Source organism: Solanum pennellii, chromosome 6 (assembly GCF_001406875.1).
Source record: "Solanum pennellii chromosome 6, SPENNV200".
NCBI classification, from domain to species: domain Eukaryota; kingdom Viridiplantae; phylum Streptophyta; class Magnoliopsida; order Solanales; family Solanaceae; genus Solanum; species Solanum pennellii.
Window position 1 is genome coordinate 44,991,635 of NC_028642.1, and position 25,687 is coordinate 45,017,321.

Below are 25,687 nucleotides of genomic sequence, written 5' to 3' on the forward strand. Positions count from 1 at the left end.
TATAAAATACAAGAATTAATCCGAGTCCACAGAAACTACTGTGTGTCCTTAAGAAATTTAATCCCCTCACTGTACCCAAGGTTATGGATTAATTTCTCCCAAGATAAAACGGATTAAACCTGTTAAAGAAATAGCGGTACCTCAAACTTCTTTAACTTCAACGAACTTAAGAACAACAACAAGTCACACAGACTCAGTCGATCGACACTTTGATTTTATTTGAGAGAAAAAATAAATGCAGAGAAAGAAAAATTTTGAGTGTTTTAAAAAATCAAAAATTGACTTCCTTTTATAGCCATTTTCAGCAAGGAACATGTCTGTTCAGTGAAATCTGTTCAGACCCATTTTATCCAGAAAGTTGTGTCTTTTGGAAAAAAATAACAACGTTTCGAAAAATTGTGTCTGTTAGGAAAATAACTACTTTTTGGAAAGTAACGACTTTTCGAAAAGTAACGACTTTTCGGAAAGAGTAACAACTTTTCGGAATGTTACCGTTACCTACAAATTTATTAGAAATGACTTTTCATTTGCACTTTGCAAATGACTTTTCATTTTCCCTCCAAAGTAGTTCCCTCACTTTTCATATTCTCTCTTTTCTTTTCCCATTCACACTTGCTAAAACCCAACATTTAGTTTTAGTATTAGTCTTGTTAGACTATTTAATTTTAGTTTTAGTTTGTAATTGTAGGCTGTAGCTTTTGGGTTATTGAATGTAATGTGTATAAATTTATAATACATTCTATTCCATTAAATCACCTAATAATGAAAATCGTATTGACTTGGTGTAAACACCCAGTACAGATAAGTTTTTTCCCTTTTAAACTATATTTTCTCTTTAGCTTATTAATGCAATTTATCATTATCTTTCTTGTTTCACTATATCAAAGTATTTAGAGAAGTGAGAAGTCATATAATATTTTACAGTCATTTTCTTATTAGGTGAATCAAAAATTGAACCGATAACGACCAAAAATCGATAAAATATATCTTATTGATTTGTTATTGGGTTAGCATATTTAAAAAGGGAAGATCGATAAACCAAACTAATAATACATAAAATCGAACCGAATCGACCGATGCATACCTAACATGATTTATTCTCGATTATATTTGCATTATGTACTTATTTCTGATATACTTTACTTAAGACGGAATCTATTAAAAACAATTTATTTATCTTCACAAAATAAAATAAGACTGCATACACATCACTCTTCTCAAGCTTTACGAGATTAAATTGCCACTAGGCATATATGGTATTGTAGGATAAATAATTTTAGACATATGAAATATATTTTCCAACTTTGAAAGTTACCACTTAGAAATGTAGCATTAAGTAAGAAGATTACCGCCCAAGAATTAAGTTAATTTTTCTTAATTAAATTAAAGTTGCTAGTTGTGGAATGATACCGTTAACGTATCCTTTCTTGGTAAAAGAGATGTAAAAAAAATAAAGTTAGCTGCCGGAAAGAAAGGAGCTGAACCCGTGGGTTGCCTACAGAATCCTGCCCTTACTGCTTTCACCCCCCCACCCAATATTGTCTTTTGGTGTTTGGGTTTATTTGGAGGGTTTACGGTAGTGATAAAATCAGAAATTTCATTTAATACGTTTAAGATTTAATTTAATATATACGTATATAAAATATTGACATATATATCGTATAATTTTTTTTATGTATAATATAATTTTTCGATTAAAAGTGTTTTACTGACCATTCTGAGCTATACGTGGTAGTGCGGGAGGGGGGGTTAAAGGAAGTGTGAGACAAACATCTCTTGCTTGTGAGAAACTCTTGCTAGTATTGAATCTTTTACATAATAATAAAGTTAACATTTTACTCACAGTATTAATTTATGTGGTTACTTTATTAGTTTAAGAAAAAAAAATATAGAATCGTGTAAAATTATAAATATGATTGGCATTGTTTTCTTATAAGCATTTTAGATATTTATCAAACGCATATATTGATTTAAAAAATTTATAAATTAGGATGATCAACTTGTAGATTTACCCAAATACAAGTCGAATTATTGAAGCCTATCAATTTAGCTTAAGAATATTATCCCGAAATAATTATCACTTTAAAATTGAAATATCAAAGTTGATAATTATTTCTAACTACATCCTTCCCATTTAAAAGTAGTTCCTTTTAAAGTAATATTCATTTCTAAAAGAATACCTAACAAAAAGGAAAAAAGATTTCCACCTTACCTCACGAAGATCAATAGTGATGTTCCAGTAATTAACTCGAACCCTCAATTATAGCTTATATTTATTATTTTTCTTAATGAACAACAAAATTACTAAAATAAATAGATACATTGTAACTAGCTAGTTTTTAAGGATATGCATGAACAACAAGATGTTTTCTTAGGAAAGAACCTAAAAGATACGGATAGTAGGGCGCCGAAAATATTAATAGCTCAGTTAATTTGCTATTTGAATTTTTACTTTGTTGATGAGAGTTCGATTATTTACCTTAGAATTTTCTGTCCCTCATTTAACCTTCTAACTATACAACATCTAGGGTCTAACGAACATTTGTAAGTTAGTATTTAATTTGATGATTAAGGGACAAATTTATAAGTTAGATGACTAAAAAAGAAATACATTGGAGTTGATGAGTAATATTGACTTATAATAACATAACGCCATCTACGTAGTTACAACAAAATCAAAACAGTGTATTTTCTTTAATTAAGAAGAAAATAATATAATTAATGTGTACAAACAAAGTTGTATAATCTCGAAGGAAGATCCGAGGTCTGGGGGTGTCCAATATTTATGTATTTTTCATGTTAATCTGAGCTTGTTATTTGGGGTTTTCACTTGGCTCAATGAGGGCCAAACTCCAAGATACCCAAATCATATACACTATGGCGTATGTAGGAATTTTGCACCAACAACCTCGACTTATAATTATCAACTCTTATGACTGTTGAGTAGTTCGAAATATCGTGTTGAATGATCACTTAATTTATAGTGACCGACTATTATTAGGCCATGTTTGGAAAGTCACTCTGGTAATTGTATTTTGTCTAATTGGATGTAATTACAGTGTCTGTTTTGTTTGGTTGATCATGTAATTTGTCTTTCTTGGTCAACAGGTAATTTGATGTAGTTGACAGAGTCTAATTACCTCTCCAATTCATAGGGAAACGTTGTGAATTATTGGTAATTACATGATGTAATTACAAGCTGATTACTTTTTAATTTCTTCCTTTTATTTCAATTTTTTTTGATTTAATGTATTTTTTATTTTTATTATTTTAAATTCTTTTTTATTTTTATTATTCTAATATTTTCTATATTTCGTTTCCTTCTTATTCTCAAATTTTACTTCATGTGATTTAATGCAATTTTTCGTATTATTTTATTAAATAAAATCATTAGTATAATGTTGTTAGTTTCGAGTTTTTAAATTAAAGTTTGTTGAGTAAAGTTTGGACTTATGTTTTTCTTTTCTTTTGAATCATATTTATGTATTATGTTAAATTTTTTGTTTTATTTTAGAATTTATGCTATAGTTTCAATGTCATTTGTTTTTGGAGTATTGATTACAGACTTGATAGATTATCTTTTTGTCAAATGTTTTATAATTTTATGACATTCTATTTATAATATTTTTCTTTTTGTCACACATTTCATGATGTTTATAAAAATTTTATACTTTTTTTGTTATGATTAATTTAATTAAAATATACTAAATTGAAAAATATAAATTAATTATATTTTTATTGTTATAAAGTCAAGTTCATAAGCTAAAATCATAAAGAGAAGAAGACAAGAGAAATAGATAGAAGAAGAGAACTTTTCTTCTTATTCAAGTGTATGTAAGTCTCATCTGTATATCATACAATAGTGAATGAACAACCCTATTTATAGAATGAGAAATCACTCCAAAAGTCACCATATTAAGTATCATAATAAATAGATATTCTTATCCAAAAAGGTTCATAAACCTAGTGAATATGGATGGTTGTTCATGTACTAACTTTATGGACTATCCACTCATTCAATGGATTTTGAACACTCCCCCTTGGATGTCTATAGATAATGTGCCTCGTTAAAACTTTACTAGGAAAAACCCTGTGGAAAAAAATTCTAGTGAAGGAAAAAGAGTACACATATCTTTTGATACGCACTATTTGTTGCCTCATTAAAAACCTTGTCAGGAAAACCCAGTGGAAAAAAACCTCGGTCAAGGGAAAAAGAGTACAACACGTATTATACTCCCCCTGATTAAAACATCACTTAATTTCTTGTGATGATGTCTCCAATCTTCGTACACGGTAGTTGGTATATTCTTTTTCAAAGAAAACCCACACATTTCCTGAATATGGTGTGTCATTTATCTCAACCAGACGCACTTTCGACTTGCTTCATAGAGGGCTTTTATTTCTGCATAGCAACATTTGCTTCATTGATCGCCAGGATATTATTGTGCCTCCACATGCAAACACGTAGCGTGCTTGAGATAGAGCTTTATGCGGATCATATAAATATTCTGCATCTGCGTAACCAATCAATTTTGTGTTGAATTCCTCGAAATAGAATAAACCCATAACTATGGTCCTTCGAGGATATTCAATCATGTGCTCAACACCATTTTAATGTCCTTTTATCGGGGAGAAACTGAATCTTGCCAGTAAATTTACTGCAAAACAAATATCTGGTAATATTGCTAGCAAAATGCACTAGTGCCCTGATTGCACCAAGATATATGGAGTTTCATCACCAAGAAGCTCTTTATATTTCTTTTGAGATCAAACTGAATCATCATTTATGTCAAGCGATCTCATAATCATTTGGGTACTCAATGAATGTGATTTATCTTATACAAAAACATATCTGTGTATGTGTACTGAAGACAGATATTTCATTTGTCAAATTATCAATCAGTAGGTCAAGACAAAAATTCTGTCTTACCAAGATATTTTCATAAAAATACAAACACAATTAGGATCATTCTTTTGTATCATTTTCTTCCTTGACTTTTTCAATCCATAAAAGGATTCTTGAAGCTTTATTAAAAAAGTTCCTTTCAAACTTTTATATGCTTCAGACACCTCAATTGCTTCAAGGATTTTCGTATAACCTTCATTGTCTAGCTAGACATGACAATTATTCATTATATGCATTCAAGTTTTTCATATGTTGCCAGATTAAAACAAACCTCATTGCATCCACCATAGGAGAAAACATCCCCAATAATGTCAGGAATTTTGCGAAAAACTTTATGCCCCAAGGCACAAATTGTACTTGATATATTACGATTATACCATCGCATAACAATTTATCGTACCCCCCTGACATTATACCTTGATTTATGGACTACCAGTCTAAAACGTCACTTTTCTAAGTGAAACAATATACTTGAATTATGTATTTTACTTGGTCAACCATTCATCTGTCCACACTCTTTGACAGATTTGAATTCAACATCCTCGTCACAATTTATATCATTGAGTGATACTTCATATCAAAGATAACGTCGACGGTATTTGATATCGATTCTAACAAGACATAACTTGTCGAGATCACTTCATTTTTCATTATTTTTCAGGTACCTGAACCTTTTCCGAGGTTTTATAAGTGTTATGTCAACGTGCTCTTTTATAACACTTGTCTCATTATCATGATCATATTGGTCATTTGCTCATCTCCTTCTTCAAGGAATTTTATATTTGGAATCGATTGGTCTATTACGCTTCCGGTGTATCATATATTCTGTCTTTCAAGGACTTCACATTGAAGCATTTGCGGCTGAATTATATCATAGGGTCAGTGCATTCATCTGGCAACTAATTTGCAACATTATGCAAATGAATTATCTCTTGAACTTTAAGTTCACATATTTATTTAACGAGGATCTTATTAATTCATAATTAACCTCACATAATTTTCTAGGAAGTTGTCTTACTCTTTCACTCTTTTTGTGCGATACGATGCTTATGGTATGAGTTGAGTTCAATTAGTATCTCAATGAAGTAACCTTAATAACAGATAGTATTAAATAAATAGTATTAAATAATATTAGTATTTACTGTGTACTAATCCTAGTCCTATTAGGATTTGTACTCCTTAATCCTAGTCCTATTAGGATTAGTACTCCTTCCTATATCTCCTATATATATCTCCCATGTATTCCCTTATTAGGTTAACACTTCAATACAATCAATATTCCTTCATGGTATCAAGAGCCAGAAAACCTAGATCTTCTTTTCTCTAGTTTTTTTTTCTCTCTTTAGGACACCGATCGTTCCCTCTCTTCTCTTGGGCGGCGGCAGCCATGACAACCGAGGTGGATCCTCTCGATTCACTTCCTTCTGGCGTTAAACTCCTTCTCAGGCATCTTCATGCCCTGATTCCCAAAAAATTATCAGACATAAATTACCCTACATGGAAAATCACCGTTCTTACAGCCCTTGAGGCCAATTACGTTCTCAAATACGTCGATGGAAGCACAGAACCGCCGCCGGCAGTAATCACCGCCACGGACAAATCAGAAAAAACCAATCCGGCCCATGCCGCCTGGAAAGCCGTGGATGGCCAGATCCGATCATGTTTGATTGCGGTCATCTCTCCCACGGTTCAGAAACACGTCCGATCCTACACAACTGCTTCAGCCCTGTGGACGGCCCTCGCAACACGCTATGCATCAATTTCCCACTCTCATATTTTTCAATTGCGTGATCGTCTCCACACAATTACCAAAGGCACGAAAACTATGGCGGAGTATTTAGACGAGGTCTCCACCATCATCACAGCCCTCGACACCGTGAACGAAATCATTCCCGAAAAAGATCTCGTCATGTGCGTCGTTCGGGGGCTCCCATCAGCTTACTCCTCCATTAAACAGGCGGTTCGCATCAGTCCAACGCCCGTTGACCTGGCTACTCTCTCCTCGTGGCTAAAAAGTGAAGAAATCAACGTGGATCTGGAGAGCAAACTTCTTCTCCGAGAAGCCGCTGTTATGGAGCCGGCCACCGCCCTCACCGCAAGCCAGAACTATCGCGGGGGGCGTGGTGGCGGCCGGCAGGGGAGCCGCGGCGGCTACGGCAGAAACAGCGGAGGCCGCGGGCGCGGCGGTCGGCAGGGCAGTCGTCCGCCGTACGACGGTCAGCAGCACGGCAGCAACAACAGCCTGCACTCCTTCGGCAGCGGCGGGCAGTCATCTTCCAGCGGCGGGCAGGGCACTTACGAGCGGGATCGTCCAACTTGTCAAATCTGTCAGAAAACAGGACACACCGCTGTTCATTGCTGGTTTCGGTATGAGGAGAGCCGAAATAGTGATAACCGTGCCAATTATGCATCTCAAGCCGGCCCTTCCTCTGAATGGCTGTTGGATACTGGGGCCAACATGCACGTTACTTCTGATCTATCCAAGCTTAACGCTCCAAATCCATATCATGGCTCCAATGGTATTACTGTTGGCAACGGTGAGTCCCTTAATATTTCTCACACTGGCACGGGTACCATTAAAACCCCCACCGCTATCTTTCACCTAGGTAACCTTACCCACGTCCCTTCTATTAAATCCAATCTCCTTTCAGTTCACCAATTCACAAAAGACAATAATTGCTCACTCTTGTTCACCTCTAATGATTTTCAGATCCTAGACAATACTACCAAGAGGGTGATTTTTCAGGGCCCCTGTGAGCATGGTCTGTACGTTCTTCCTGGCACAAGTTCGTCTGCCCACCCAGTTTCAGAAAGCGTTCCTGTGGCTCCGGTGGCTCTTTCGGCTGATGGCCACAGTCTGTTGTGGCACAGTCGTCTGGGTCACCCGTCTACTCAAATAATAAATTCTTTAATGTCTCAATTAGGTTTTTCTTCCATTCATGTAAACAATTGTGACTCCTGTTCAATTGCTAAATCTCATAAATTACCTTTTACTTTATCTGAGAAGCGTACAACTGCACCTTTTCAACTTATTCATTCTGACCTATGGGGTCCTACTGCTGTTCCTTCATTTGCTGGTTTTCGCTATTATATTTGTTTTGTGGATGATTTTACAAAATACACTTGGTTGTACCCACTAAAACACAAATCACAGGCATACACCACCTTTGTCACTTTTGAAAAAATGGTCAAAACACAATTCAATTCTCATGTTAAACTTTTTCGAAGTGACAATGGAAAGGAATATGTCAATAACATCTTTGGCCAGTTTCTGCAATCCCTGGGAATTATACATCAAACCTCCTGTCCATACACTCCCGAACAGAATGGGGTGGCTGAGCGTAAGCATCGCCATCTCATTGAAACGGTGGTTACTCTTCTACATCAATCTCATCTCCCTGTCTCCTTTTGGGTAGAAGCTCTAGCCACCGCAAACTACCTCATTAACAGAATGCCCAGTCACACTCTCTCCAACAAATCACCCTATCAACTCCTTTACCAAGAACTTCCCAATTATACCAACCTCCGCGTCTTTGGGTGTCTTGCCTACCCTTGGCTACGCCTTCATATTACTCACAAATTACAACCCCGATCCCGTCCTTGTATTTTTTTGGGCTATCATCCTACCTCCAAGGGTTATCGCTGTCTTGACCCACAAACTCATAAAGTCTACATATCTCGTCATGTCAAATTTGTCGAAAATGAGTTTCCCTACGAGTCTATTTCCTCCTCCACAAATACATCATTCATTGGCGTCCTTCCCCTTTTTCCAACATACTCACAGGGTCCCTCACCACCTTCCCCCACACCTTTTTCCAACATACCCACTGAAGAACAACCGGCTGATATTCTCACCAAGCCTCTCCCGAGCCGACAGCACGATTACCTCAGTTCCAAGCTTCCGTTCGCTTTCGCTCAGCTCAGCTTGAGGGGGGATAATAACAGATAGTATTAAATAAATAGTATTAAATAATATTAGTATTTACTGTGTACTAATCCTAGTCCTATTAGGATTAGTTCTCCTTAATCCTAGTCCTATTAGGATTAGTACTCCTTCCTATATCTCCTATATATATCTCCCATGTATTCCCTTATTAGGTTAACACTTCAATACAATCAATATTCCTTCAAAATTAATTGCAGCCCACCTGCTCTCATCTTTGTCCACCTTGCTCATTTTCAAACTCTAGAGGACTTCTTTTCACGAACAGAGGGTTAAACAAATCATCATTCTCCACATCAAAATTTGTGCTATCCATTGGTATCCCTACCCATTTACAAACTATCCCAGGCCAAGAAGAACATGGCCTCCTTATTGCCTACATAGAAATCCTTTCACTCAGCTACTATCTACTCTCCACGTTCACCTGAATTTTCTGAATAGTGCAAGCCATCACTAGTGCTCGAGGTGAAATCACATAGATGAGTTGTAATATGGACCCTCTTACAAACCAGTGCCAGACTGCCAGCCACCTCTAAAATGACCTTTAATGATAATAGCCTAATTGCCACTAAAAATGTACTTTTAGTAGTATTTAACACTCTTTATAATGTCTCAAAAGCTTATAGTGACATTAGATCCAATGACAATTAACTAATGCCGGTAAATATTTTATCACTTTTTGTTTATGTGTATATTTAGTGCCACTAAGAGTTGTTTTTGTTATAGTGTCTGTAGTAGGCTAGTAGAGCTCACCCCTAAAAATATATTTTGAAATTTCACAAATTTACTTAGGGATCGTTTGGTAGAGTGTATTAGAGAAAATAATGCTTGCATTAGTTTGATGTATTACTAGTACCTTGTTTGGTACATTTTTCTAACCTATGCATAACTAATGCTTATATTAGTAATACACTCTATTGTGTATTGAAGAGTGTATTACTAGTACCATCTATTTCTATGCATTAGTAATGCAATGGGTTCTAATGCATGCATTAATATTTAAATACACAATTGCCCTCAAAAACGTTTTTTACATCCTTTTCATTATATTTGTGGAGGGTACTTTTGTGAACAAATATTTTTTCCAAAAGAAATATGTAATGCATAATATTTTTAGTACATTAAACCAAACATTGCATTAAAAGAATCTCATTATAACTAATACAAGCATTACTAGTACATTATATTTTTGCATTATTCTTATATACTTTACCAAACGATCCCTTATACTGTTAAAAAGAAGTTAATTGTAAAAATACAATTAAAAATATTTAGTTAATTCTATTTTGATTTGGTAATTTACCAAGATAACCAATATCCAAAGTATTGTATTATGTTGCTATTCTATGTGTTGGCAATGAATGTTTTTGAAAATTTAGCAACGGTTGAATGGTGATTAAGAAAGAAGATGGCATGTGTAGCGCCACAATTCCATAAATGTGTGCAGAGAAGTAGAACATGTGAGCACTCTCACATAATGAAAGTTCAGCTTTTTATTGATTTTACGTGCCAGCATCCCAAGACAGACACAAAGTACCATCTCCCACTTGCCTATTTTTCCACTTCCACTTCTTTTGTAGGTAATGTAATGCAACTGCAAAACATTTGTATTATAGTAAATTAAGACAATGTATTCACCAATATGGCCAAATACATACGCAGGTCCCTAAAGTTGTGCGCGCTTTTCCTCCAGGTACCTCAACTAACCAAGATTCCTATTAAATCCTTTAACCCCCTATAATTTGATTCTTTTAAATATTCTTGGCTGATGTGGAGCCAAATTTCAATAAATTATTTTTGGTAATTAGGCGCGTGAGATGAACCTTCCCCACGTGGAAATTTTGACCAATACACTCCAACGCAATTACACGTCAGTGCCACATATTAAGTCATCAAACCTAAAAATCAATTTTCCCCCAAATCACTTCTAACCCGTTTTTAAACGAGAAAACCCTAAGAATCTCTTCCTTTCAATGACTTTTACAGCTGAAATTCTTAGATTTTAAAGTGATTTTGAGTGTTTTGTTGAAGGAATTGCAGAAGATTGCAGACGATTTTCGCAGTTGAAGAAGAAGAAATCGATGAAGAAGATATTGAAACTTGATGATTAAGGAGAAATCAATGAAAAAGAGATAATATAATGAGGTAAAGATGAGAAATAATGATGAGCCAAGAATATTTAAAAGGATCAAATTATAGGGGGTTAAAGGATTTAATAGGAATTTTGCTTAGTTTAGGTACCTGGGAGAAAAGCGCGAACAACTTTAGGGACCTGCGTATGTATTTGGCCCACCAATATTGTATGAATTTTGCATTCATTCTAAAAGTTATGACCCCATAACTAACCGCAATCTTCGATTCTTCTCGAAAACCATACTCTCCGCTACGGAGCGTTTATGTGTTCGATACAAAGAAAAATATTTTTATGTTTTTAGTTTATCATATTTTTTGACAAATAATTTATTTATAAAAAAAAATAAATTTCTTAAAGATAAGAAAAATGACTTAATTTATAAAAGTAAGAAAATATAATTTCATGAGCGATAATTTGTGCTTTCTCATCCTCCAACACACCTCATCTTTGCTCCAGTCTCTTAGGCTCCATCCCCACATCTCTACCTGACCCATCTATATTATACTAAAGATATTATTTTATGTTGCATATCAAACACGGAAAAAAATAAGTAATTATTTATCGAATTAATCTTTACGTGGAACTTTTTTTTCTTTGTACCAAACACACCCTTAAAATGTAATTTGTATTATTTCAATGCTGATGTTACTCCAGCAACCAATAATGTTGTTATAGTCATTGATAGGTTGGGCTGTATTTCTTTTCATTATTAATCTCCTCACATTACTTTTTTTTTTTAATTTAGATTTTGTATACTTAATGTTTTAAAATATTTTTACACAAAAAATGTTATCTTATGAGATGTTGCTCACTACTATTATTTTCAACTAATCAACTGATATATAAGTAAAGTTTTAGTAATGGCTAAGATTAGTGTATGAATAGTTTAAATAACTAAAGTCGGATCCTTAAAAAAAGTACAATTAATTAGGGGTTAAAAACTTAAAATTCTAATATAAAACAGTACGATTAATGAAACAGAGTTCCAAGGGGATAATCATATTTTATTCCGGGTGGAGCTAGCCTGACGCTAGAAGTTCATTTAGATTTCTTCTGCGAAAATAATATTATTTATATATGATTAAAATTAATTTTTAAATATATCTAAATAAATAGATCATGAACTCTTGACGGAGCCAACTTAGACTTGAAAGGGTTCATAAAAAATCCTTTTAATGAAAAATTATACTAGTTATAAATGGTTAAAATTATTTTTATGTATATATCGTACATATTGAATCCTTTTATTAATTCATATGATTACCTATTTATATTTAGATACTTAATAATTATCCTCTCTCTAGCATTAATTTTAACTTAATCTTATATTTACTTTTTTATATTTTAAACTTTCTACATAAAATTTTTGAAACCGTCACGATTATTTATTTGTATCATACGTACTATTTCACTTGTCCATGTGCCACTTTGTGGGGTGAAAGATTGTTATTGCCAACATTTTTACTGAAAATAGCGTCGACAATTGGGACACTTGCTTCTGGTAAAAAAAAGAGAGGCTCCAGCCATACATACCCAACACGCATCAATGCGCGTCTGTACCACACGCTCTAAAAGAAAGGGTATTAGTGCTGTACGTCTCCACCACGAAGACCAGAATCGCGTGGGTTCAGTTAGAATCCTCGATGAAAGTAAATATAAAGAAGGTAAAACCCAGAGCCGTACAAAACCAAATTATTAATGGCGGCTAATTCTAGGTTGTCCACCACGTTATTCCTAGCTGTAAAAGTAAAAAAAAATTAATTCATTTTAAACTTCAAAATTCATCTTTGTCCAAAGGAAAGTCCAAGAACCAGAAATTTTGATCATAATGTATTTGTCATACACAATTAATGCACATAAACTTTTCCTCCTACTCAGTGTATTGAGTTGAATGAATTTGTTTGAGAGGATCAAATACTACAAAAAGAATAAAAAAGAAATTTTATTTTCATTTTTTCATTCCAATTAAAAAAAATGTGGTGCAATGAATAAAATAATTTTTTTCTTTATCTAGGTCATCAAACATAGTCTGTATTCTAACAACGTGGAGCAAAACAAATAGAAAAATTGAACGTCACTTAACTATATGGAGAAAATAACCAAATTGACCATTATTACATCGTTTCACTTGAAAATCCTTAATAAGAAGCATTTTTTCTCGTATCCAAAATAATCGGACCCCAAAATTAATTTCATTGACTTGATTGATAAGCATGTTTTAAATAGAAAAATTCTCATTCCATAAAATTACCAAAATAAAAGGATCCAAATAAAGGAGCAGTAATAATTATAAAAGTTACTACTTATTTATATGTATTTAATGGTCAAAGAAATGAGTTGTTAGCCAATTGCATAAGTATTTGACCGACATAATATTTTTAACAGAGCGGGCATCCTGGGCCTCACGTGACCGGTCACACGGGCTTCGAGATTTTAAAAATAAAATGCTGACTCAGCTGTCATTTGAAGTTCATACATTGGACCAACCATATTACTGGGGCCCACTATACTTACGTGTCAAATCTTTCGTGGTTTTTTCAACTTACATATATGCGGCGAGTAGTTCTCTCTCACCGTCGACGGAATCGTTGGGTCCCTTAACACCGACGGCCGGTGACTAACCCTTTCACAAAACAACTACTCCGATCAGCTAGTATTTCCTATGTTTCTTTTTAATTTAAAAGATTGATGTTATGCCTTTTTTTTTTAACATCATACTACACAACATATATAAAATTGCATAATTCAAAAGGCATTTTGATACGTCATAGACATTTTTAGTTAGATCAGTATAGTGGTGTAGCTACTTAGTTGTCGAGGTGTCTAATTATTCTGAAAGAAAATATCGCATATACAAGGAATGATTAAATAATATCTTTTGATATTCTTAACACAACAAGCCAGTGGCGGAGCCACATTGTCATTAGGGGGTTCATTCGAATTTTTTTCGGTGGAAAATTATATTTTTTTTACATGGTCAAAATAATTTTTTAGGTATATGTAGTAGATGTCAAACCCCCTTCAACTATTTCGTGTGTCTATTTCTATAATTTTTGAACTCCTTACTGATAATTTTGACTCTGACACTGCAACAAGCTATTGTAGGGTAGTAATTTCAGATGCTTGAAATGAAACAGTGCTTGCGTGTTTGTGTTTGGATCTCACAAGCATCAAATGTTTTCTCCACTTTTGTTGTGTTATTTCTGATGAAGTTTTTAACTCCGGCATTAGATTACAAGATTTCGAAGTTATTTCATAAATTTCGTTTGTTCGGAGGAGGGAAGATATTTTTAGAATGTGATAGTGTATGGTACTACTGCCTTGTTTTGTTTTTGGGTACATGTATGGTACTACTGCCATATTTATGAAACATTTAATAATAGTGCAATTTATTATAAAAATAAAAGTAATAGTAATGTACATATATTGGAATTTCGGCTTGGATCCTATAAAAGAGGTTGTAGTCTCACGGACTTGAAGAAACACAACTCTGTCTCTCCAAAACTTTTCTCTTTCATTCATATTTCATCACACAACAAGAACAACAACACTAGCAAGTATTTGTTGAGAAACATAGGATTACGAGTTTTTGATTCCTTACCCCTTTTTTTTTTAGACCATATGGTATTTCCCTTTATTGTCCACTCAACCTTTTTAACCCTCACGCTTACACTAAATCCTTTTTAGCTCTTCTTTCTTCCTTAGAGGTTCACTTTGTTAAAAGGGTTTTGCTTTGTTATCACCTTCAAAACTTTGTGCTCCGTTTCTGTGAAGCTTGTGGTGCTCCTTCTACTTTCTTCTTTTCTTTTTGATCCCTTTAACACTATATATTCCATCTTTTAACGAACCTTGCTCCTCTTTTTGTCAGATGTCTTTGGTTCTCTCGTTCTCTTTCAAGCTTCCCTTTGACTATTCCTTTCCTTTTTAATACCTTCGCGCAGTGCCACTCTCAAAACATTGTCATCCTTATTTTTAGTTATTTCTGTTTTTACTTCAAAAATATGGATCATCACAGTTCGCTTTGTCCGATCAAATATACCGAACACAAGAGAACAATCAGAAAAGTTACTAAACCTTCCATTATTAAGCCTAAGAAGGTATCAGATATTCGGAAATCCTCGGAGTATAATCCGACTATTCCGAGGACTGTACGGATATGTGTTACTGATCCAGATGCAACTGACTCTTCAAGTGATGAAGATGAGCTTTTTGGGCGTAAACGTGTGAAAAGATACATTAGTGAAATCAGTATTGAGAGTCAATCAATTAATGATGTGAAAACTTTGAGTAGTGGTAATGGGAAGAAGCGAGTAGCTGAAGGTTCGCAAGCGAAGCAGAAGGCGTTGAAAGGGAAGGAAGTGGTGCAGCTACCGGCTGATAAAACGGTTCGGAAGTTCAGGGGAGTGCGTCAACGGCCGTGGGGTAAATGGGCTGCTGAAATCAGAGACCCAGCGCGTCGCGTTAGGCTCTGGTTAGGTACTTACGATACTGCTGAAGAAGCTGCTATGGTTTATGATAATGCAGCTATTAAGCTCCGTGGACCAGATGCTTTAACTAATTTCATCACTCCTCCAATAAAAGAGAAGCCGGAAGTCAATGTGGCTTCGAATTCGGGCTACGAATCTGGTGATGAATCACACAATCTTTCTTCTCCTACCTCTGTTTTGCGGTTCAGAACTAGCGAATCCAGTGAAGAAGCAGAACAACAAAGTGTGTCCGGGTCCGAACCAATTCTCCAAGACATAAAAGAAAATTGCACAGTATTGGTGGAAGAACCAAACAGTGAGCAAAACGTCGAACACCTTGAGTGCCAAGGCGAGACACTTACAGTCATACCAGACTATTCAAATGAGTACTTACCCACAGACGTTTCCTTCTTAGATGATTATTTCAACTTTGCAGATGCAGAACAGTCACTGTTTAACGACACAACAAGTTTCACCAATGATGATCTGTTTTCGTCTTGGGATTTCACAAATGACTTTGTGTTAGACCCAGAGATTTGCAAATATGATGATTCATTTCTAGACTTGGGTGCATTAGAAGTGGATAATTATTTCAAAGACATTGGAGATTTTTCCAGTGTTGATGTACTAATGGCGTTATAGTTTTCCAATCTACCATTCATTGTCTCCAGATTGCCAGAGCTATTGGCAAAATTTTGTCTACCGGCGACAATGAGAAATCGACTAGTATAAAGTTGTTTGTTTTTTATTCTCCGTTTAAAGTTAACGGAGTGAAATAGTAGATTGTTATTTTGATAATAAGTAGTGAGGCCCCTCTTCTGCAGTGTTTCAATGTAGTAGTAATGTTTTTACATGAACTAAATATGAGATGCTTAATGTTCACTGAAATTTGTGTTGCTATGCCTTCAGAACTGCATTTAATTTTCAGAATCTAGTGTTCTTTTTTCTCCCACTTATTTCTTCCTTCTCCACCGAAACATAATTTTTTAACATTAACTATTCATTCCAATACTAACTTAAATTTGTTCATTTTTCCTTCATGCAGAAATCATAAATAAGATGATTAGTTTTACTAATTTATCCCACATGAAAAAAAAAATTCCAACTAGTATTGTAGCAAAGGTAAACAACTAGTATGAAACTGAAGGAATCTTTTTGAATGTGAACAAACAAAAATGATCTGCTTCACTTCACTATCACAAGATTTTCCAATTCCAACTTTATTAACAGTCAAGAAATCTCAACGATCACATCATTGTGCAAAAGTGTTATTATGATAATTAAATCATGTGTTAGATTATGTGTAATAATATGGTAATATTAGTGTAAAAGTGGCATTCTCTTTGCCCAACGCCAGCAGGCGGGATTTGCGGTTGTTCACTTGGCCAAGTCGGTGCGTTTCTGCTGAGTGTGAATGACTTTTAAGCCATAATATTGAGTAGTCACTCTGTGGTAGTTGAACATTTATAAGCATAGGAATTTCGTCGGAAAAAAATATTTTATAAATAAATAAAAAATGATACATAAAATAATAAAATAATTAAATATTTTGAATACTTTGACATAACAAATTATTATAATTCAGTGATTTTTTTTTTAAAAAAAATTATTGTGCAATTTATGGACACTCGTTACGAATACGAAACGTGATGTTATTATGCATTTGTGTACATGCTGAAAATGCAGCGGGCATCGAAGGACAATCATTCTATATTTGGCTATACAAATAATACCACTAGTAGGCGGGCGATGCATTGATGAACTAATATGGCGAGCCGTTTATAATAATCATAACATAGCATTTGTTACCTTGCTTTACTTTGTTGCCTCTATTTATTTCTTCATCTATTTATATTTATTCCGTACATAAATTATATTCAAAGTTTTAATTATAGGTAAAGAGTACCATGCAACTTGGTATAAAAATGAAACTGCTTCATTCAATTTTTATTTGTCAAATATTTTTTAATATTTTAATTTGTCCTTTTTATACTTGTTTACATGGACACATATTATCTTTAAAATACACTAGTATTAAATAGTGTAGGAGAAAAAAGTCCTATATAAAGTTCGGTATATCGTATCGGCAATTTCGGCCAGAGTTAAAGTATTTTTCAAATCTTTTTCCCATTTTTTTCCTATTTTATCCTCAGTTTATTTACATTGAGTCAATGATTTTGAAACATGTACTAATAAAAACGTTTGGACGCTATCAATTAAAATGAATAAAATGATAAATTGACTATGTCAATTATTGTTTTTCTTAATATACATGTATCATGTCAAAATTTGACAAGTAAATTCAAACGGAGGGAGAGACACTGAATCATCATAAATATGTAAAAAAGCGTTCGTAAATAAGGAAAACTCAGAACCAACCGGATTAATATTATAGTATTACAATTATTATTTAATGAGAGATGAAAGTTAATTTGATTACACATTTCGAGTCACCTAGCTCAACTAAGTTACAGAAAAAAAACTAAGGGCTTGTTTGGTTGAGAAATTGCTATTTTAAAATTGTTGTTATATTCATTACATGAGATAAAAATAACACTACAGTCTCGAGATAACAATTTATTGAATGGACAAAAATAATAGGGGATATAGATGGAATCGTGCAAAATATTTCCCTTGTTCGTTTAATTCTTTTCCTCTAAAATAGACTAAACTCGATTGCTTTTTTTTTTTGGTAAAAAAATAATATTTGTGCTTGTAATATTTTGCTTAATTTAGAGATATGCTGGAATTAAAGGGGCAAGTAATTGGTCGAAAGGTGAGAAAAAGATAGAATCTAAAATGACATATAGTGAGTACCACGTTGGCTGTTTTCTTTTTATATTTTTTTTTTCAAACAAAGAGAATGAAATGTAAGCAATTATTTGAAATCGACACTTACCCAATTATAGTGAATTCTCATTTCTATTGGCAAAATCCTGAATTTCTGGAAGATAATTGGCTCGAATTATTGAACAACTCCAAAGTTTTTATTAGCCAAACAGTTCACAATTCCACTATACTGAATCATTTGGTCACAAATTAGTGTCAACCCTGTTGGGCTTTGTGGAGGCTTGTGAGCCGGCCCGACCCATTACTGAAACCCTAGGTTAACCATTTGGCTTTCCTATAAATATGATCCTTGTATTTGTAATTCTAGAGTAGCACAAGTGAAATAAAATCCTCCTGTTACAGTCGTGGAGTAGGGAAACCGAACCACGTTAAATTCTTGTGTGTCCCGTTTGTGTTCCGTTTCTCTTTTCTCTAGATTATTTGTGTGTGTTGTGTGTTTAATTCCCAACAATTGGTATCAGAGCGAGGTTTCAACAACACTGTAACACAAATTGTGAGAAATTGTCACCTAGGGTTCTTGTGTGAAGAACTGTGTGCAGGAAGGAGTGTGCCGCCGCCGTTCGCAAGCTACAGCCGTGCAAGACGCCGTTAAGGGAATTGCCGAAGGTGTGTGCGATTTTTTTTGTGGTGCAATATTTCTGACGAAATTACCAAGATCTGAAATTAGTTGTACCGAGTATCTCATTTAGTCCTTTGAGATGACAGAAGATGGGAAGTTCCGAATTGAGAAGTTCGATGGTACAGATTTCAGTTGGTGGAAGATGCAGATTGAAGATTTGCTGGTTCAGAAAGATTTGGACGTAGTGTTGGGTGACAAGCAAGGAAAATTGTCTGATGCAGAGTGGGCAGTTTTGGATCGGAAAGCTATGTCAGTTATCCGACTCTCGTTGACCAAGAATGTTGCGTTCAACATTCTTAAGGAGAAGACAGCGAAAGGCATCTTGGAAGCCTTGTCTAACATGTACGAGAAGCCATCTGCAGCAAACAAAATTTTTCTGATTAGAGAGTTGGTGAACACAAAGATGAAGGAAGGCAGTTCAGTTACCGAGCACATCAACTCATTGAATTCGATCTTAGCCAGACTTTTGTCAGTTGGCATTAAGTTCGATGATGAAGTTCAAGCTTTACTACTGTTATCATCATTGCCTGACAGTTGGTCCGGAACGGTTACAGCAGTTGCCAGTTCAGTGGGACCTAATGGATTCACCTTTGAGAAGATTCGTGATCTCGTTCTTGGCGAGGATGTCAGAAGAAGGAGTTCTGGAGAATCATCAGGTGATATGCTAAACGTCGTCAGAGGCAGAGGAAATAACAGAGGTAGTGGGAGCAGGAACCGAAGAAGGAGTCAGTCAAAGGCTCGGGATGGCTCAGGTGTAACATGTTGGAACTGCAAGGAGGTGGGGCATTTCAGGAATCAATGCCAGAAAGACAAACAAGTCAACATTGCAGAAGACAGCGTCAACGAGGATTTGTTTATCTGTTGCGCGGAGAGCAATGTGGATTCCTGGGTCATGGATTCTGGTGCTTCTTTTCACGCTACCCACAGCAGTGAAGCATTGCAGAATCTGGTTATTGGAGACTTTGGAAAGGTAAGGCTTGCAGACGATAGAGCTCTTGATGTTACGGGCATGGGTGACATGGTGCTGAAGACGCCAGTCGGTTTCTGGACCTTGAAGGATGTCAGAGTTGTTCCAAGCTTGACGAAAAGTTTGATTTCTGTTAGGCAGTTGGATGAACAGGGACATCATGTGAAGTTCGGAAATGGGCAGTGGAAGGTCGTGAGGGGCAATCTTGTCATGGCTCGTGGAACAAAAAGAGGATCGTTGTATATTGTCGGATTACCGTCTGAGGGAGTGACCGTCCCAGTTCAGAAGAAAAACAAAGTCCGGTTCACAGAATCTCGTGGGCAGAAGAAGGTTGTCTTTGCAAGAAAGAAACCCAGAGCCACAGGTCAGATTCAGGATGAACGAGCAAGGAAAGGTTCAGGAAGACCAGTCAGAGGCGTTTGTGGCAGTGGGAGCACCGGCCGTGCTTCAGCCAAGGCTCCTAGAAGACAGTGGGTCAAGAGAACCAGTATTCCAGCTGTTGATACGTCTCCAGAAAATTTCTTGCTGAGTATGGAGAGTGTTTGTTCTCAGGGAGTTCTAGGATCCGGCAGTTCGTGTCTCAAGTGGGAGCCGGTAGGGACCGAGGACGAGTCAAGGGCAGTTTCAGCCGTGACTGATGTGTTGAAGCTTCGGGGAGCTTCAACGGGCCTTTCAGTTGACTGATGAGAAGGCCGCTGTAGCAGGAGAGAGTTGAAAAAGATTACTAGACATACAAGTGTTCTAAGTGGATGACAGTTGAAATTCTTCAAGCCTCCAAGTGGGAGATTGTTGGGCTTTGTGGAGGCTTGTGAGCCGGCCCGACCCATTACTGAAACCCTAGGTTAACTATTTGGTTTTCCTATAAATATGATCCTTGTATTTGTAATTCCAGAGTAGCACAAGTGAAATAAAAATCCTCCTGTTACAGTCGTGGAGTAGGGAAACCGAACCACGTTAAATTCTTGTGTGTCCCGTTTGTGTTCCGTTTCTCTTTTCTCTAGATTATTTGTGTGTGTTGTGTGTTTAATTCCCAACAAACCCTGTCATATTTTGCTTTCTTATTAGTCTAATATAAAAAAAATCATACTAATAACAATTAAGATTTATCTAAATATTCATGTTACTGATATGTTCTAAGCTTTCGATCACACATTGAAAATTAAGCATAAGGTGATAAGTCAAGGGTAAAGTATTTTAAACAAAAAATAACACATGCATTTTAAGAATTTAAACTCAAAAGTACTTGCGATTGAATATGAAAAATAATGAATAGAGCTAATTATTGCAAATAGGTTGAGTTACATTGATGTGATCAGAGATAGTTCACAATGTAGTCATAAGTCATAATTTAGCAGCCAAGCCAATAATAGTAGACCAACTCATTAATTCAAGCTTATTATTATTTTCATAGGATCCAAGTTGCAAATATAATTTTACGTGGAGAAAGAGCTTTTTTTTTTAGTCCACACTCAATATTGAATATGATCACTAATAAAACTTTACTTTACCAACAATAAAACGTGTCAGTGTTTGAAACATTGAGTTGGAAATTATTTTTAACTTTATGTGCAAAAAGTCCAAACAAACACTTCGTCTAAATTCTTTTTCCATGTATGAGAGGTACGTAGTTATGCACACATTTGCTTTCATTTTAAAATAAGTGTTTTTTTTGTCTCTTTTTGAAAATTAATTTAACCAATTCCTTAATATTATGTCAGACAAATTTAGTATCTCAAAATAAAATATGATTTTTTTAAATTATATAAAAATACTATACTTTGCATCTTATAATTTTACAAATATATGATGAAAATAAAATTTAAAGTGTTTAGCTAAAATTTATATAGAGTTTAAATTTTGAGAAGGGAAACATTATAGATAATTTGAATTGGAAGAAATAATATATTTAATCAGGTAATACAAATGTGTATAAGAAATACACATGGTATTCATTGGTTTATTATAAGTATAGGGTGCGAGTAATTTTTTTTATTTCCACTACTATCTCCATATTCATTACTCCTTTCGAATTTTTCAATCTAACATGTGGTTATTATAAGGAGTTACGTGTGTTTGGGTTTAAATAGTCTAACAATATTTTGATATGATGTGATATTTATTTTGACCTAAGTCAGCGTGATTTTTTTCAAAAAATTCATATCATTAAGTATATCTAAAACCTTACAAGAATCATTTATTTTCAACTATCAATATGAGATTTTTCTCGCACTAACCTCCTTAAACTATGATACTACATTATCCATCAAATGAAATTTTATTCGCACATCCAACATATTGAAACAGTTTAAGAATAATCTTGATACAATATGATAGTACTATATTATCTATCAAGTGAAACTTTATTTGCATGTCCAACAACAAAAATGTTCTCAAATTGAGAGGGAGGCTGGCTAGCTAGCTAGCTGCAATCAAACAAAATATTTAATTATCCTAATTTGAATTACCTTTGAATAAAGAAAGTTACTTTCCCCTAATTAGTCTTCATTTTTCACGTATGAGAAGCGTGTATAACGGTATTGTTGTCCTCTTCTCAAATTATTTCTCCATTTTAGTGAAAGAAATGTGATAAGTCAAATCCCCTTTGTGACCATTCATTTCTTCACAAGCCAACATAATGATGGTACCTAATATTATTTTAGTCGTCTTACTCCCTATTCATTCGTGGAATTGGGACAATTTACTTCGTATCTCCACTTTTACGATCAATCACCGCATTTAAAAGTTTAAATAATTAAAAAAAAATATCCTTTCCATAGTTTGATTCTTTGTTTATTTTGATATTAAACTATTTGTATATCATAGATATTATATTTATTTATTTATTTAATTATATTCTCAAACATTTATATTTTCATTTCTTCTTAACATTTTACAATAGAACATTAGTCAAGATTGACAGACAAAAGAGAAGAATACAATGCTAAAAAGGAGAAAATTTTCTACTAATTCTTCTAAGTGAGACTAATTAGCTCAAACCAAACTAGATTTTACTATTGACAAAAATAATTTTTAGCGAAAATATATATGAATATTAATAAATAATGCTTAAGTACTTTTATCGGCATTAGTTAATGTTATTGGATCCTATGCCGCTATAAGTTTTAGAAAAAATTTACAAAGAGTGTTAATTACCGTTAAAAGAACATATATACTAATAATTTAGCTATTGTCATTATTTAATTACCGCTAAAAATTATTTCTCCGTATTATATAAGTCTATTTATTCTTAGTTTTAAAAGTGAAAAGCTACATAAATACTTTCAGAAAGTGATTTCAAACATTCCCGCAAATTACTTTCTAAAGGGAACAATATAATTATGATTATAACATGTAGATGCATGTTACACTGTTATTGAGATTTGAGACTGAAGGAAAACGTTGAATTTGATAAAAAGAGCATATATGAGAAGTTTTCACACTTACAATAATAATAATAATAATAATAATAATAATAATTAAAAAAAAAACTGTCCATATCATCTTGACACTTATTAGCTGGCAATTGAACATATGAAACAAAAAGAAAATTATTTTACGTAGTTTTTATCGATAAGTTGCACAATTTTTTCAGGTTCAACATAACCAATAAAACTTTTTTACTGTTTTTAATTTGATTAATTTTGGATTTTCATTTAGTGTAACCAATTAATTCAGCATTGCTTAGACAACAATCTAGTTACTAATTGACTCCTTAAATGATCATATGTGAATGTTCTTTAACGTTCTATGCTTTAAATGTAAGTAAAGTTTAAGTTTTATATTAATACTATGTTGTTCTACTTTTGTAGTGTTAAATCAATATATTTGTGTGCACGCTCAAGAGGAGAAGATAATTTATAAAATGATTAAACACGTGCGCATGCATCTTCATGCACAGAATTACTACTTATACACCCTAGTGACACAATTAATTACTAAAATTTCATAAATGTTACTTATTTCTTTGTTAGTGAATATAATTCAACATTTTAATGTTTGGGTTACTTAAGTCCAAAGATTGCCCTTTCAGCCGGCCTAGACATTGAGATTTTATTGAATAAACTTGATATTAAATTTTGAATCGAATCTTAAAGTATGTGATATTATTTTGAGTTATCAATCAAGTTAAATTATTGAATTAATAAAATTGGATTGATGTTTTAGTTAAAATTATTTGACTTAAATGAAATCTAATCATATTAAAGTCAATTTTTAAAGTTGACAAGATGATCGTCCAACTTATGCTTTTTTGGCCCAAAGGTCTACTAGAATTACTTGGAGACCAAAATAACTCCAAGTCCTAGCTCGTGCTTATATTACGTGGTCTTTATAAAACCAAAGAAAAAGAGGAAAGTGAAATGCATTGAGTAACTCATTCTTTTTTATAGTGAACCGCAAGTCTTCTGCATAAAAAGAAAGTCTTCGTCTTCAAAAAGTGAGCCACAAGTTTGCATACCTCCATGATTGTGATCAAAGCTTGAAATTCTGAATCTTGTTTTTTTTTTTTTGGAGAATTGAAAATTTGAAATCTTGATCCTAAATATCATATCTAGATGTTAGATTAAATGACATGTTTCATATTAGATGTTCAAACATAAACTGATTATTAGCCTCTACCAGCATCACATAATTAGATTTATTTGGTATGTCAAATTACAAAATCAATAGAAAAACAGAAGAAAATTTGAGTTTATTTATCTTTATTACTTAGCTAACAACATTTCAATTAACATTTTTCATTTCTTTCAAGATTTTACAAACACAAAGAAAGTAATAAAGTAAAAAAAAATGTCTACAAACATCGAAAAACTTTAGGACCACAAGTAACAGCTATATATGTGTAGAGTTATTTCCCAAAGTAGCTAGGTTGAAATCTATCATAAAAAATCTTCAGAAAATCCAAATGTACAGAACATTTTCTTTTCACTATATGGGCAACTACAACTAAAGACAAACCAACAAAAGCATTACAGGAAAATTTGTCAATATTCTTCAATACCACAATTTATTTATATCTTTAGCAAATGTACTTAAAATAGACAGGAGGCATGGTGGTCATGTTTTTTTCTTTTTTTAGTTCATCAGTATGCCACTTTCTGGAGTACTATTTTTGTTTATCTTGGTATATATTCTGAAAAAGGAAAAGAAATATGATTACATTGCATCAATTTCAAGAAGCCAAAAATAAAAATGTAAGAGTTCAATTGGTGGTACCAATCGGCATAAAGAGAATGGGTTACACATACATTATCACTGAGTCGTTAATCAATTTTATTAAAAATATCATAAGTTAATATATATATTATATTTATATTTAATTTTTGTTATACAAATATAAAAAAAAAATTTAAAAAAATATTTGATCAAATCTATAAAACCGATCTAGCTCCGCTCCGTGTGCAAAGTAGAACACATCCTAGAAGTACACCTGTTAGTTAGTGAGCACTGCTTATTTGCGTTGGGGCAATAAAAGGAAGTCGTTGAATAGCTGCGCATGACAAGACAATTGGATGGCTTACAATCATCCAACAATTATGATTCCAAGTTACAAAGTACTCCTTCTTAGCCTGACCTTTTTTTATAATTTAAAATAAGTAATTTTTTTAGAAAAAATCAAAACAAGAATTTTTTCTAAAGAAATGATAAGAGATATATAAATGAAACTGTCACGATTCAAAACCGAGCCGCGACTGGCACCCACACTTACCCTCCTATGTGAGCGAACCAAACAATCTAAACCCTAACATTTCAATATAATATCAACAGAAAGTAATGCGGAAGACTTAAACTCATTAATTAAAA

The 25,687-nt window shown here is 33.7% G+C and overlaps 1 protein-coding gene across 1 annotated transcript; it reads left to right on the forward strand.

Moving 5' to 3' along the window:
- Positions 1 to 13,715: 13,715 nt before the first annotated feature.
- On the forward strand, positions 13,716 to 16,337 carry LOC107021854 (ethylene-responsive transcription factor CRF4-like). The gene has a single exon (XM_015222573.2). The coding sequence runs from the start codon at positions 14,985 to 14,987 to the stop codon at positions 16,089 to 16,091; it is 1,107 nt and encodes a 368-aa protein (XP_015078059.1). The 5' UTR covers positions 13,716 to 14,984; the 3' UTR covers positions 16,092 to 16,337.
- The last annotated feature ends 9,350 nt before the right edge of the window (positions 16,338 to 25,687 follow it).